This window comes from Amphiura filiformis, chromosome 2 (assembly GCF_039555335.1).
Source record: "Amphiura filiformis chromosome 2, Afil_fr2py, whole genome shotgun sequence".
NCBI classification, from domain to species: Eukaryota; Metazoa; Echinodermata; class Ophiuroidea; order Amphilepidida; family Amphiuridae; genus Amphiura; species Amphiura filiformis.
Window position 1 is genome coordinate 36,341,854 of NC_092629.1, and position 12,533 is coordinate 36,354,386.

Below are 12,533 nucleotides of genomic sequence, written 5' to 3' on the forward strand. Positions count from 1 at the left end.
GCCTTTAAATCATCACATTGATGTGAACGTGTGGAGCCTATAGGCAGAATTTCGTTAGGGTACGAAACCAAACTTGCGTAAAACAGTATCGGAATAATCGAAAGATATTGAATGGAATATGGTGCGATTTGAAACGTTGCAGCTTCATTTACTGTGTATAAGGATACGCGTTCAATAATGGGGATGAATTGTACACAATGCTCTCCGAAATGAATAGACCGCGTTCAGAAATGGCTCGCAGTTATCGATGATATACGCTGACAGACGCTAACTTCAGGTGAGTGTAACATGTTACGTGTTAAGTGTAATATCAAACTGGAGCTAATCAAATTCTTGAAACGGTCGCATCCATTTGTTTGCTCTACGTCAAGTGTGTTCAAAGTTATGGCCTCTCAAAGTACTGAGGATTTTCTTTTTTGGGTTTGTTTATTTGGATATGGAAAAGTTTGATATACGTACTATCTGCTACACTGGATATGTCACTTTGCAAAGGAAAAATGACGACCTTTTGAACTTCAAACTCACGACCCAAGTCAAGTTGAATCCAATGATTTCCGTCATCATCTTCATCTAACACACACAGAGTATTGGAATAAGAACACAAACATGATTAACCGTATATAATGTGAGAGCATGTTTATAAACAAAATACTCGGCACACAGTGTCAACACCCTGTATTAAATATTTTTCCATACATCTCAATACTCCGTTGAAATCAATATTCTATTATTGACACAGATAAAGAAAATTTACATATGCATAGTGTTATAGGACATGCACCTGGAACTTAACTGAATGGGCTAAACGCGTTCCTTTATACCTATAAAGTATAATTGTCATTCTCAAAATTAAATATATCTCAATTTTACTTTGGATTTCAAAATTTTTACTTTAAAAATGCAGTAAAAGATATCCACAGCAAGCTGCAAGGCCCCGCTAATTAGTGTATTGCTTTTCGAGTGAGTGTACTGGAAACAAAACCCTGGTTTTACCTGAAAACAATTTTTTTCTTGTAATAGAAACATCATATGGGGTACTGGAGCATGCACAAATCGTAATAATGTGTAGAATATAGAAACGCTGTGGTATCTGATATGATAGTCATGGTATGCTTAGCCTGAGTCGCTCGGCCTATCTCGAACAGAATCGCGATGCGTAGCTGTTAAAAAACGAGTGGATTCGCTGTACTATCACGGCAATTTTTAACACGAAGATATAGGGATGATGACGATGTGTGGCACAGAAAACAGCATTCAATGATCATTTGACCTTTCAATAGCCTTAGTCTTTTGATGCGAGTTATAAAAACACGTGTCTTCAAGAATACAGGATGCACTCGCATACAACTGCTGACCATCTAATCAGCTACCTTCGACTATATTATAAATACGTATTTATAAATACGCATATGACCCATGGGCACGACATACAGAGACCAGCAAGCGTGGCCAAATCATCATGCCATTAAAAAAGGACAGGACTCCTTTAGATAAATATATTATCAAATTTAAGTATTAATTGAATAGCAAAATTATTACACATGGGGAATCCGAATTTGTAATATGTTATCAAAAACAACATTTTGAAAGTTTTTGCCGACGGAAACGTTTACAATATAATCAAAAGTTGAACAAAATAGATAATTTTGCTGCACAGTCTCGCGTTGTTTACCGCCTTTGCATTCAAATGTACACAGGAAGACCACCCGCTATGGTCACTTTGAGACTTACTGTTTACAAGCCGTTATGGCAGCGCGGAGGTAGGCACGTGCGTATTTATAATAACTACGTATTTATAAATATAGTCGAAGCATACTGCTAATTTGTATAACGTACCTCAACTTGTCTTTATACCACAATGAAAGATCCTTGTTAAATACTGCCTATTCCGTTTACTAGACTAGTTATAATTTCGTTTTCGTTTATTTTTTAAGAGAATACGTACAAATACTCTAAATACAGGATATTGCCAATAACGATATGGTTACGTTCACATACTGCTACTAGAATTAAAATTAATGTTTATAAAAACCTGAAAAGTTCATTCCCAAAAAGGCGTTAATAATTTTATTTTATATGTTAGTGCAATAATGTATTCATTTTCAAATAGACTTTAGCTTTGAATATCCCAGGGTTAAGACCTATACTGACCTGATACAAAGCACGGAAACCCTCGACCATGTGGATCCCGATCTTTATCCATCACTTTAAATGGTTTGTACGGGTCGACATAGCCTGACGCCGAAACGCATTGTATAGGAATGACCTTTGGATCTGAAATGACCAAAAGGAGTAATCAAAAATAGTTTTTACAGAATCCTTGGTAATACATGTGAATATCGTCTTACTACATTGCCCAAATGGCCCCCACCAAGTATTATACATAAGAGAAATAAATATATAAATAAAGTCTGCACAAAATGTAACGCAGCTGTTATCAATAATAAATACGCCTATAGCTTCAGAACTAATAATGTTTTCACAGTATTTTAACGTAAAAGGAAGGATGATTTATTTACGCGCATTTTGATACCCTATTTGTCCAATTTTGTTCAATATTAACAACACAGCATTGTATTGAAAGAAAAATATCAGAGTTTAAAAGTTGCAGCTATTTATATTGATTTCAAGTCAGCGCGAAGATAATGGAGGGTTATAGTGCCATAATGCTTGTGTAATAACCATTGATTGCTGTAAACTGCAACTTTTAAATTCGGGTATTTTACTTTAAAAGCACCGTTGTGTTTCACATTTGACGACAAATGGGGTATTAAAATACGCGTAAATAATCATCCTTCTTTCTATGTTGAAATATTGTGAAAACAATTACTAGTTCTGAAGCTATAGGCGTATTTATAACAGCTGTGTTACTTTTTGTGCAGACTTTACATCAAATGGTTATATCTGAAATGATAAACTTCACGCTTTACCAAGACAAGCTATAGGGTCCACAACTAATGAGTTCCTCCTGAATACTTTTAAAATAAATGTATACGTAGCCTTATATTTTTACACATATGGATGAAATTATAGCGCCACACGTCATTGCGTTCAGTCACAATATGTCAAAAAGGAAACCATTTTAAACAGTGTTAAAAGTGGCATCTGAGTCCATAGGAGTCAGATCTCAAAGAATACAGTAGGCCAGACCTATTTATGTGTTTGTTAAAGAACTGAAACCTGACTGCTATGGACTCATGTTCAACTTTTAAAACGGACTCTTTTCTTCCACAATTAGCCACTGAAAGCAATAATGTGTGATGCTATAAATTGGTCCACAGGCGTAAAACAAATAGGGCTATTTTACATTTTGTAAAATATTTGTCGACTTATTATAAAAAGTATCAGGGGGAACTTATAAGATGTGGACCCTATATGTGCAGGCTTGTTTCCAACAATGTATAATGTATTATTCCACCAATTAAAAGTAGTAAAAACAGGTAACAATGCATCTTGGGAGGGGTATGGAGAAAACCTGGTAGAGAAAATATGAATAAAATAAATAAATTTTGCGTCGTGAAATTATTCTAACAATGCTGCTGATTGGACCAATTGATAATGAAAACTTCTTTTTGGCTAATCGGCAGGTAGTTCTCATGGGGTTAATTTCTGCCAGACAGAGGGACGAACCTTTTGACCCCACATCACTGATAAGCCAAAAATCCACCCACTGACCAAAAAGACAAAAACAACAAATGGAGGGTATATTTCAATGAACTCCTCAACTCCCTTCAACCACGAAGAAGAACCTTCCAACTCAAAAGAAGAGGTTCGAGATGTTGTCAAAGAAAGTGCCAAAAATAATAAAGCAGCCGGTACCGACGACTTAGCAGAAGTCATCCAAGCACCTGGAGAAGTTGGAATCAAGTGGCTGATGCAGCGTGGGAGGTCACATGGGAGAGAGCAACGCCAGGTGGCTGACAATTGACAAAAGGTAATAGTGATTCCTATCTGAAAAAAGAAAGCAAGAGAGACTGTGAACAATACAGGGGCATCGCCTACGGCGCGCCGGTAAGATGCTTGAGAAGATCGAGAAAAATTCTGTCCTTAGGGGAGCTGCAATTTTAAAGCGAGACATAATTTGGTTTCAGAAATAACAGATGATGCACCAACATTATTTGTGCGAAAGGTGTATTGAGTTCAAGCACCAGCGTGGCACACTGGTTAAGGTCTTTGCCTTTGTTGTTGCGAGAGGTCCCGGTTCAATTCCCCGCAGGACCAAAAAAAATCTCCGCTCTCCCCGTGGTTCATCTGGTAATGGCGGGGCAGATGATCCATGATAAAGACCTCGTTTCAGGCGGTTCCGATCAGGGTAACGCCCGATTGTTGGCTACACTTGACTGTCCTGTAAAAAATACTCCGACCAGCTATCTACGGCGACCCCCTTCGTTCACCAGGTCACTTGTGCCTGGCCGAAGTTTCATCAGCGTTATCTCTTAGATTTCAACTGTTAATGCCTAGATATGCCCGACATAAAAAAACACACACCAGGAAATGCACATAGAGAACCGTTGTTGGCTTTAATGGAGGGCTATGATGTAAGAGGTTGACTGCTAGAGGAGAAGACAGCATATGCATGGTTAGAGCCAGCAGTGGTCAATCAAAGTGGTTCCCATTAACATCGTGGGGAACGCCAAGGCTGTGTGCTTCACCACTGCTCTTTTTTATTTATATGGACAAGATCGCCAAGGACACAAATCCAATTAGTGGATACATAAATGAGCTTCACTTTGCAGATGACCAGAGCCTCATCAGTACTCTGCAGGACTTTCTTTTTTGTCATTATATTTTTATTAGAAAAAGCAAAGATGAAAATAAAAATAATCAGAGAAAATACTCTGCCGGACTTCAAGACCACACCAACAAACTCAACACAGCATTTAAGAAATATCGCATAAAAGTCAGCATAGCCAAAACAGAGACGAGTGTGGTTAAGCGATTACCCACGGATATTGGCATCACCATTAACAACAGCAAGCTACATCTGACAAAGGATTCTAAGGATGTGAGTATCAATAGCAAAATATAGACACGATGTCAAAAGGCCAATAGTATCATTTACCAACTAGGCCCACGCTTTGCTACCAATCCCAAACCTGGACTCTTAAAAAAAGAACAGCCCAAACATAACAACAACTAGACTTACTGTGGTTAAGACCACGAACACAGCCGTGTTGTGACCTCTTAATGACCTTTGACCCCAAAATATATGAAAACCCCATAGGCATTGGCTAATGTCAATGTATGCGTGCACGTGGCATTATTTTGCCATGTTATTTGTGGCAGAAGGGGCATTTTGAAAGTTTTTCGTCTCAGACCGGAAGTGGTCCCTTAATGACCTTTGACCCCAAATCTGTGTACACCCCATAAACACTGGGTAATAACAATGCATGTGTGTAAGTGGCATCACTGTCCTGAGTAATTTGTGGGAGAAGATGCATTTTAAAGGTATTTCGTTTTATACCGGAAATGACCCCTTAATGACCTTTGACCCCAAATCTGTGTACACCCATAGACACTGGGTAATAACAATGCATGTGTGCAAGTGGCATCTCTGTCCCACATAATTTGTGGAAGAAGATGCATTTTAAAGGTATTTCTTTTTATACCGGAAGTGACCTCTTAATGAGCTTTGACCCCAATTAAAAAAATACCACATATACATTGGGTAACTGCAGATCATATGTGAACATACCGTTACTGCGCTATGTTTTACTTAGCTAATAAAAATTTGTGAAGGTTTTTCGTTTTATACCGGAAGTGACCCCTTAATGACCTTTGACCCCAAATCTGTGTACACCATATAGACACTGGTTAATAACAATGCATGTGTGCAAGTGGTGTCACTGTCGTACGTAATTTGTAGGAGAAGATGCATTTTTAGTTGAAATCACGTTTTTAACCCCTATGACCCCTGCGTGACCTTTGACCCCACAAGTTTCATGTGACGTGTAGGGGCACGGTCAATGATCATTGTGACCAAGTTAGGTCAAAATCGATGTAAGCATGTGAGTGCTAGAGCAAATGTAATGGTTGACAGAAAGAAGAAAGAAAAAAAGAACCTGTAAGAAAAAAGACACAGCCGTGACGCTGTGTAAGTATTTATATGCGCCTTTGCCTAGGGTTTCAAGGCGCAAGAGAAACGAAAACCAAAAAAAATTATACAAAAATACAGACAGCAATGGCAGCAAAAATTAAGGAAATAAGTGAGTTTTGATCAATGCCTTAAATGAGTCCAGGCTGCTAGCATTCTTGATTGTAGATGGGAAGCCATTCCACACTCTGGAACAGTCACTGAAAAGGCTCTACCCAGCACTTTTTCCTGTTGCGAGGAATGATACAATTAACAATGATCTACAACCCTGGACAAAATTGTTGGAATGAAATTAGTACGGTATTGCAAATGAGGCCCCGATTTCAAGTAACTTGATATGTTTGCGGCAATTTAGACCATATCAATGTATGAATTTTAAGTTTACTTCTTCAAAACTTTATTGCTCTTAATTATAAAATAATGGCAATAGGAAAATCACATCACATTCTGTATTCAATAGTATTCTAAAAAAATCAGACTCTATTTTGTGTGTTAAGTGAAAAACGAACGGTATGCAAAGATAGAGATAGAAAGGGCGCGTCAGTATCGCTTGTGTGTTTGCACGGTTCATTTATTACAGTCATTTGCATACCAAAGATGCATTCAACCATTCAACGGTATGCAGACACAATAAAGATTTTTTAATACTGTGTCTTTATTCTGTTTACAGGTTTGCGTACCGTGCGTTTTTCTATTTCTGCCAAGTTTTGGAATCTAATAGCCAGGAGGGGTTCCGAGCACCCCCTTATAACTAAATTCCAACTCTAACCCTATACCTAACCCTAAACCCAACCCTTACCCTAAAAAATTCATTTTCAATATACCTAAGCCTGCACCACAGATTTTCCATGAGGCAAACTCGCCACCGCCGGCAGAAAGAAATAAGTACTGAATTTGTAATCCAGGAGCGTTTTCCGATTCTGAAATGGCCGTCTTTGATGAATCGCTGGGTGTCAAAGAAATTTCGCCGGTACTTTCCGCATATGATAACTCGAAGTTATCTGTTGCGCCAGCTGTGACGTAATTCTCACCACCTGCATTAGCAAATTCTCCTGTAACAGCATCCTTAACGATAATGGTATCTAAGGCAGCAGAACCAGATGCACCATGTCCCCCACTCGCGTCAGTGGCAAGTGAGTCGTCAAGATCTATAAAAAAAAAAACCAGAATGACCAGAAAATATAAGACACATGCGTATGGAAGGTGGAAATAGAATGATATTACCCATCTCTATATGAGTATGGTATTATTTGAATTATTACTTGACTATAATCATGATTTAAAGACTTGTACCATAACTAATTATCAAAAATAACATAAAATATTAAATATGAGAAAGGTTTTTAACACAAGTCTCCATATCATGAGTACATAAATGCAGCCAGTGAAAACATTTTACTGAACATCCAGGATTTGAACCTGGGACCATCGGATCACCGGACCGATGCTCTACAAATTAAGCTAATAAGGAGAAGAGCAGTGATATTATTATCTATAGGCCTTCAGTTCAATAGCTCGTAGCCTACACTCAAGATTTTGAATACTTAGAAGTTTGAGACAACAATTTTCCTTCAAATTGCAAAATGATTAAAATGTGATTTTGTATTGCCAGTTAGATCTAACTAAAGGATTTAGCTGTGTTACTTTTGTCAACAAAAGATATTATTTTCGTAATTCCAAAATAATTAGTACTGAATCTCTCTGAAATCATGAGTATTTTCGCGAACCGACCCCAGATCGTTATTCGTGACGTATACCGTAAAATATCAGTATTAATTTGTAAAAGGTATACAGATACTGGTTTCAATGAGAGTAATACGAATAAAAATTAACTTTTTTTCTTTTTCTTTTAGCAATACAAAGTTCACCCAAAGGATCCAATGATCCATGTAGATAGGTATAAAGCAAGGAAAGTTTTAAAAAGGGCATTTACCTGTCACAGCTATTCAATGTTGTGACAATGGAGTCTAGCTTTGTCTGATTATGATTACTAAATTGGTTAAAGGTAAATGGCAAGGTAAGGTAATGTATTTTTGATTGAAAAATTTTACACACAAAGCATGAACAATTTCAGTATTCAACGGTTTCAACCTAGGACAGATTGTTTTCTGCCATGTCTCTTTGGCCTGTTTTTTGATACCAAATTGTTGATTCCAAAGGTCAAATTGTCGAAAAAGGTTCTTACTATATACAACACAAATTTCTCTCGCTTTATATATAATAATAATAATAATAATAATAATAATAATGATAATAATAATAATAATAATAATAATAATAATAATAATAATAATAAAATAATAATAATAATAATAATAATAATAATAATAATAATAATAATAATGATAGGGCCTACTAACACTTAGAAGAAGAAGAAGAAGAAGAAGAAGAAGAAGAAGAAGAAGAAGAAGAAGAAGAAGAAGAAGAAGAAGAAGAAGAAGAAGAAGAAGAAGAAGAAGAAGAAGAAGAAGAAGAAGAAGAAGAAGAAGAAGAAGAAGAAGAAGAAGAAGAAGAAGAAGAAGAAGAAGAAGAAGAAGAAGAAGAAGAAGAAGAAGAAGAAGAAGAAAGAGAAATCCTTACATATTCCATAGTAATTGAACGACTGGTAATTTGGGGAAGTAGTTAAGAAAATGTTCGTGTCGTCCCCGCTTCCACCCGATTCTGGCGTGACTTGAACAGTTAGCGGATCTGCGGTGGTAGTCGACCATGGACCCACGTATCCATACCGAGCTGTTGCTGCATCCGTAGGATCATAACTTAAGGTGTATGAAGGCGGACCCAGATTTGGTGTAAAAGTCTCCACGCAATCTTTTTGAAACAAAACGTACAATTTCGTAAGATAAGAAGTTTAGAGACAGCGATGAGCTGGGAGAGGGGGGTCGACAGGTGTTGGTAAATTGCGAAAATCCTATTCTCCCCATCCTTTCCAATCTCTTGATCCATGAAATGCAAACTTGAATAGATCTTATGTACTACATTGTATATAAGTGTTTTTTGTCACTGTTATCGAAAAAAAAAATTCACATCACGAGGTCAAATTACATTTAAAGAGTATGAGAATTTTTCCTGATAACTCACAGTCATTCCATGGTATGACGACTTGAGTGTACCATTGACTTCCCCGTTCATCTTCATTCTCCACCGCCAAGCAAAAATATTCCTCATTTCCTCCATATTATCGTCATTTATAGTGATGGATACCGGGGCTGCATTCTGTCCGGCATCATATGACACGGGAGATGTAAACGTGTAATCCCAATCGCCTGTGTCTCCGTGAGTGGCTTGAGTTAAACCTGACGGTAGCGGGCATTCTGTTGGACAGTCACTGCTGATAGCTGAGTAAATGGAGGCAAAATATATTGTCTATTCCAGTTAAAATCCATACATTCTCTATTGAAGACTTGACCTTAATCTCCCACACAGGGGTATTAGATTTCAAATGGAGTCACCCATTCAGGTAATCTCATTTGATAATTCACACTCCCTGTGTAGGAGATTAAGGCCATGTCTTCCATAGGGGGGGTATGGATGTCAAGTGCAATAGCCCATTGGTGTTTTACTGTTGTTGTATATTTAATAGAGCTATTCATATGCCACCAACAGAAGTATGTAGTTTCTCAAGGAAATGTTGATATAATCTAAATTCCAAAACCGCTTAACTATTAAAATGTGGCTCTTAAAATCCGCATCCTTTCTATCGCCTTAGTATTGCATTGCTTGCAGAAAAGAAAAAATAATATCTGCAAGTGTACTCTCTAAAACCCCTATTCATAATAACCATACTCTGGTCATATTTGAAAATAAAAACCTCTTTGAGATAGATACTTAAAAGAAGCTATTGTTTATGCCAAGAAAAACATTCTAACCAAAAATATAATTATAATGATGCTGAATCCTAATCGTAAATGAACCTGCTCAAAATAATTTAAGAATTTTAATAGCAGCAACGATAACAATAGATGCAACCAAAGTTGTCAGGAATTTGTTCTTAGCAATACCCATGCACGATTTGGCTCCCTCTGCTAGTGCTGTGGATGGATGCGTCCAATATCAATGCACTTACCAATTGACACTGGATCAGCAGACATAGATCTCTCTAACATAACGGTAGCAGAAGTAACTCCATTTTCATTATAGCTATATCTGCTATCCTTAAACCAATATTGAGCGCCTGAAAACATATTAAATATGAAACATTTGGAAACAATTAGGGTTAAAATTTAACTTATCTAAGGGTAGACAAGGTATTGTTGGTCGCAGCAGCCAAAATATCGATTTTCATTATCTAAATCAATATATTATTGCAAAATAACACTTTGATGTTTGCAAAAGTTCATTCTACAAATCATATACTTTGACAATTTTCCTGATTTATTATTGTTAATGAGTTAAAAATGTTGTTTCAGCCATCTTTACAACGTTACTCAAGAACCACAGGACCTACAAAAGTATATCTATGATATTTGAATTCTTCTACACGAATGCATTTTTTGCCAAAGCTCACTATCATTCGCAAGATGCTGTGAACTACCAAATCGCAACAGTTTAAAATAGTTGATAACCATAATCATTGGAATAATCTACCAACCCAAAAAAAGAATACATACATTATTACTCTTTGCAAGGAGAGTGTTTACTCAACACACAGGTGCTTATTACCACAGTAGTTTTAGTTTCAATAAAAGTGCACAACTTTGAAGTCAAAATTGTTTTTTGGAAATGTTACAGTTTCGTTAAGGGATCTGGAATGAGCGTTTATGGCGTTTCGACAGTATTTTGTGGGACATGAGAGCCCCCCAGACGTATCGAATTTCATTCTGAATACGAAGCATGTCTTTCTAATATCAAATAATTTTATTTTTTTTGAAATTCACGATATAATACAAATTTTATGACAAATTATTAAAATTTGATATTTTTCCAATTTTTGATATATAACAGTCTTCGAAGTAAATTTTATAAATCTAATGATATATTCTTTCAATTTTGACCTTTCATATTACAGATTTGGATTTTTTTTCCCCAAAAGACCTAATTTTTTTGGTCTTTTGGGAAAAAAATCCATATGTTCAATACGAAAGGTCAAAATTTTCAATTAATCGTCGGCTTTTCATCCCACCTACTTACACTGTAAGTATAAATCATCACATTTATAAAGTTTACTTCGAGTACTGTTAAATATCAAAAATATCAATTTTAATGATTTGCCATAAAATGTGTATTACATTGCGAATTTCAAAAATCAAAATTATTTGATATCAGAAGGACATTCTTCGTATTCAGAATGCAATTCGATATGTCTGATGTGCTCTAATGTCCCACAATAAATACTGTCCAAACGTCCATACCCATACCAGGCAGTAAAAACGTTATTTTGTACATTCTTACTGTCTCACTTCCATTATTAATTTGGATGCAAAGGATGGTAGTGCATTATACCCTTTATTTCTAAAAGGCCCATTCAGTGATTTGCTCATCCGGACGATCGTAAAAATCTTGGTACCTTTGTCATTGTCATACATGTGATAACATAGCCTGCTAGTGGTTCAGCCGAAAGCCTTGTATTTAGGACAAAATAAGACATTTTACATGAATCTGTAATTTATACACTGACAGTATATAAATTAGCTACATGTATTTGAATGGAGCTTCAACTTTGTCAATACTGCTGTTTTCTTCGTTTTTTGCCAAATTTGTCATTTCAAAATACCAAATTACAATTTGAATAACTTATCCTTCACTTTTAAGCAATTTATAAACAATTTGAATTTTTTACACTTGCGCTGGAATCACTGAATGGGTCTTTAAGTCTATAATATCTGATCTTTATGATACATTATTCAAGTATCAACTACTACCCATGTACACCAAAATATTTTCGAGTACCACACATTTTATCCGCTTTATTATATTTTGTTATCAAAAGTCAGGATATTTGTTTTCATTTAGAGCAAACACTTACCATCAATGGTTGAGCTCATTGCCAAAATGGTGAAGCATATTACCAATATCATTGCCACCCAGTTCCAATCCTGCTTCATACTGGACATTGTTCCTTTAACTGTGGCAGAAAAGACCCACCATTGGTTGGAACACCAGATCGACCTCTTAACCACGGTATGATACGTTTGACCGTTTGTGACTGTCTGCCAGGTGCGTACGTGATATGAATTGTTTCGTTCATATGGAACAAAATATGTGGTTAATGACCCACCATTGGTTGGAACACCAGATCGACCTCTTAACCACGGTAGGATGCGTTTGACAGTGTTTTTTTTAAACTATGTGGCAGGTGCGTACGTGACATGAATTGTTTCGTTCCACATGGAACAAATAGGCAACCTGCGTGGGCGGCCTTGGAATAGTTTGTAAGTCAGACGCTCTTTTGTGGCATTTCTATGCAACTTTGGTCAAAATACAGCTAAATTTCAGATCCTTT

At 36.5% G+C, this 12,533-nt stretch overlaps 1 protein-coding gene across 1 annotated transcript in view; it reads right to left on the bottom strand.

The window, feature by feature from the left end:
- The window catches only part of LOC140171567 (uncharacterized), a 40,897-nt gene extending 28,753 nt beyond the window's left edge, over window positions 1–12,144 (bottom strand). The window contains exons 1-7 of the mRNA XM_072194846.1: window positions 12,057–12,144; window positions 10,158–10,265; window positions 9,205–9,429; window positions 8,675–8,902; window positions 6,919–7,242; window positions 2,152–2,274; window positions 460–570 (exon numbers count right to left, since the gene is read on the bottom strand). Of these exons, the coding sequence (XP_072050947.1) occupies window positions 460–570; window positions 2,152–2,274; window positions 6,919–7,242; window positions 8,675–8,902; window positions 9,205–9,429; window positions 10,158–10,265; window positions 12,057–12,144 (1,207 nt within the window). The remainder of the gene's footprint in view (window positions 1–459; window positions 571–2,151; window positions 2,275–6,918; window positions 7,243–8,674; window positions 8,903–9,204; window positions 9,430–10,157; window positions 10,266–12,056) is intronic.
- Between the last annotated feature and the right edge of the window lie 389 nt (window positions 12,145–12,533).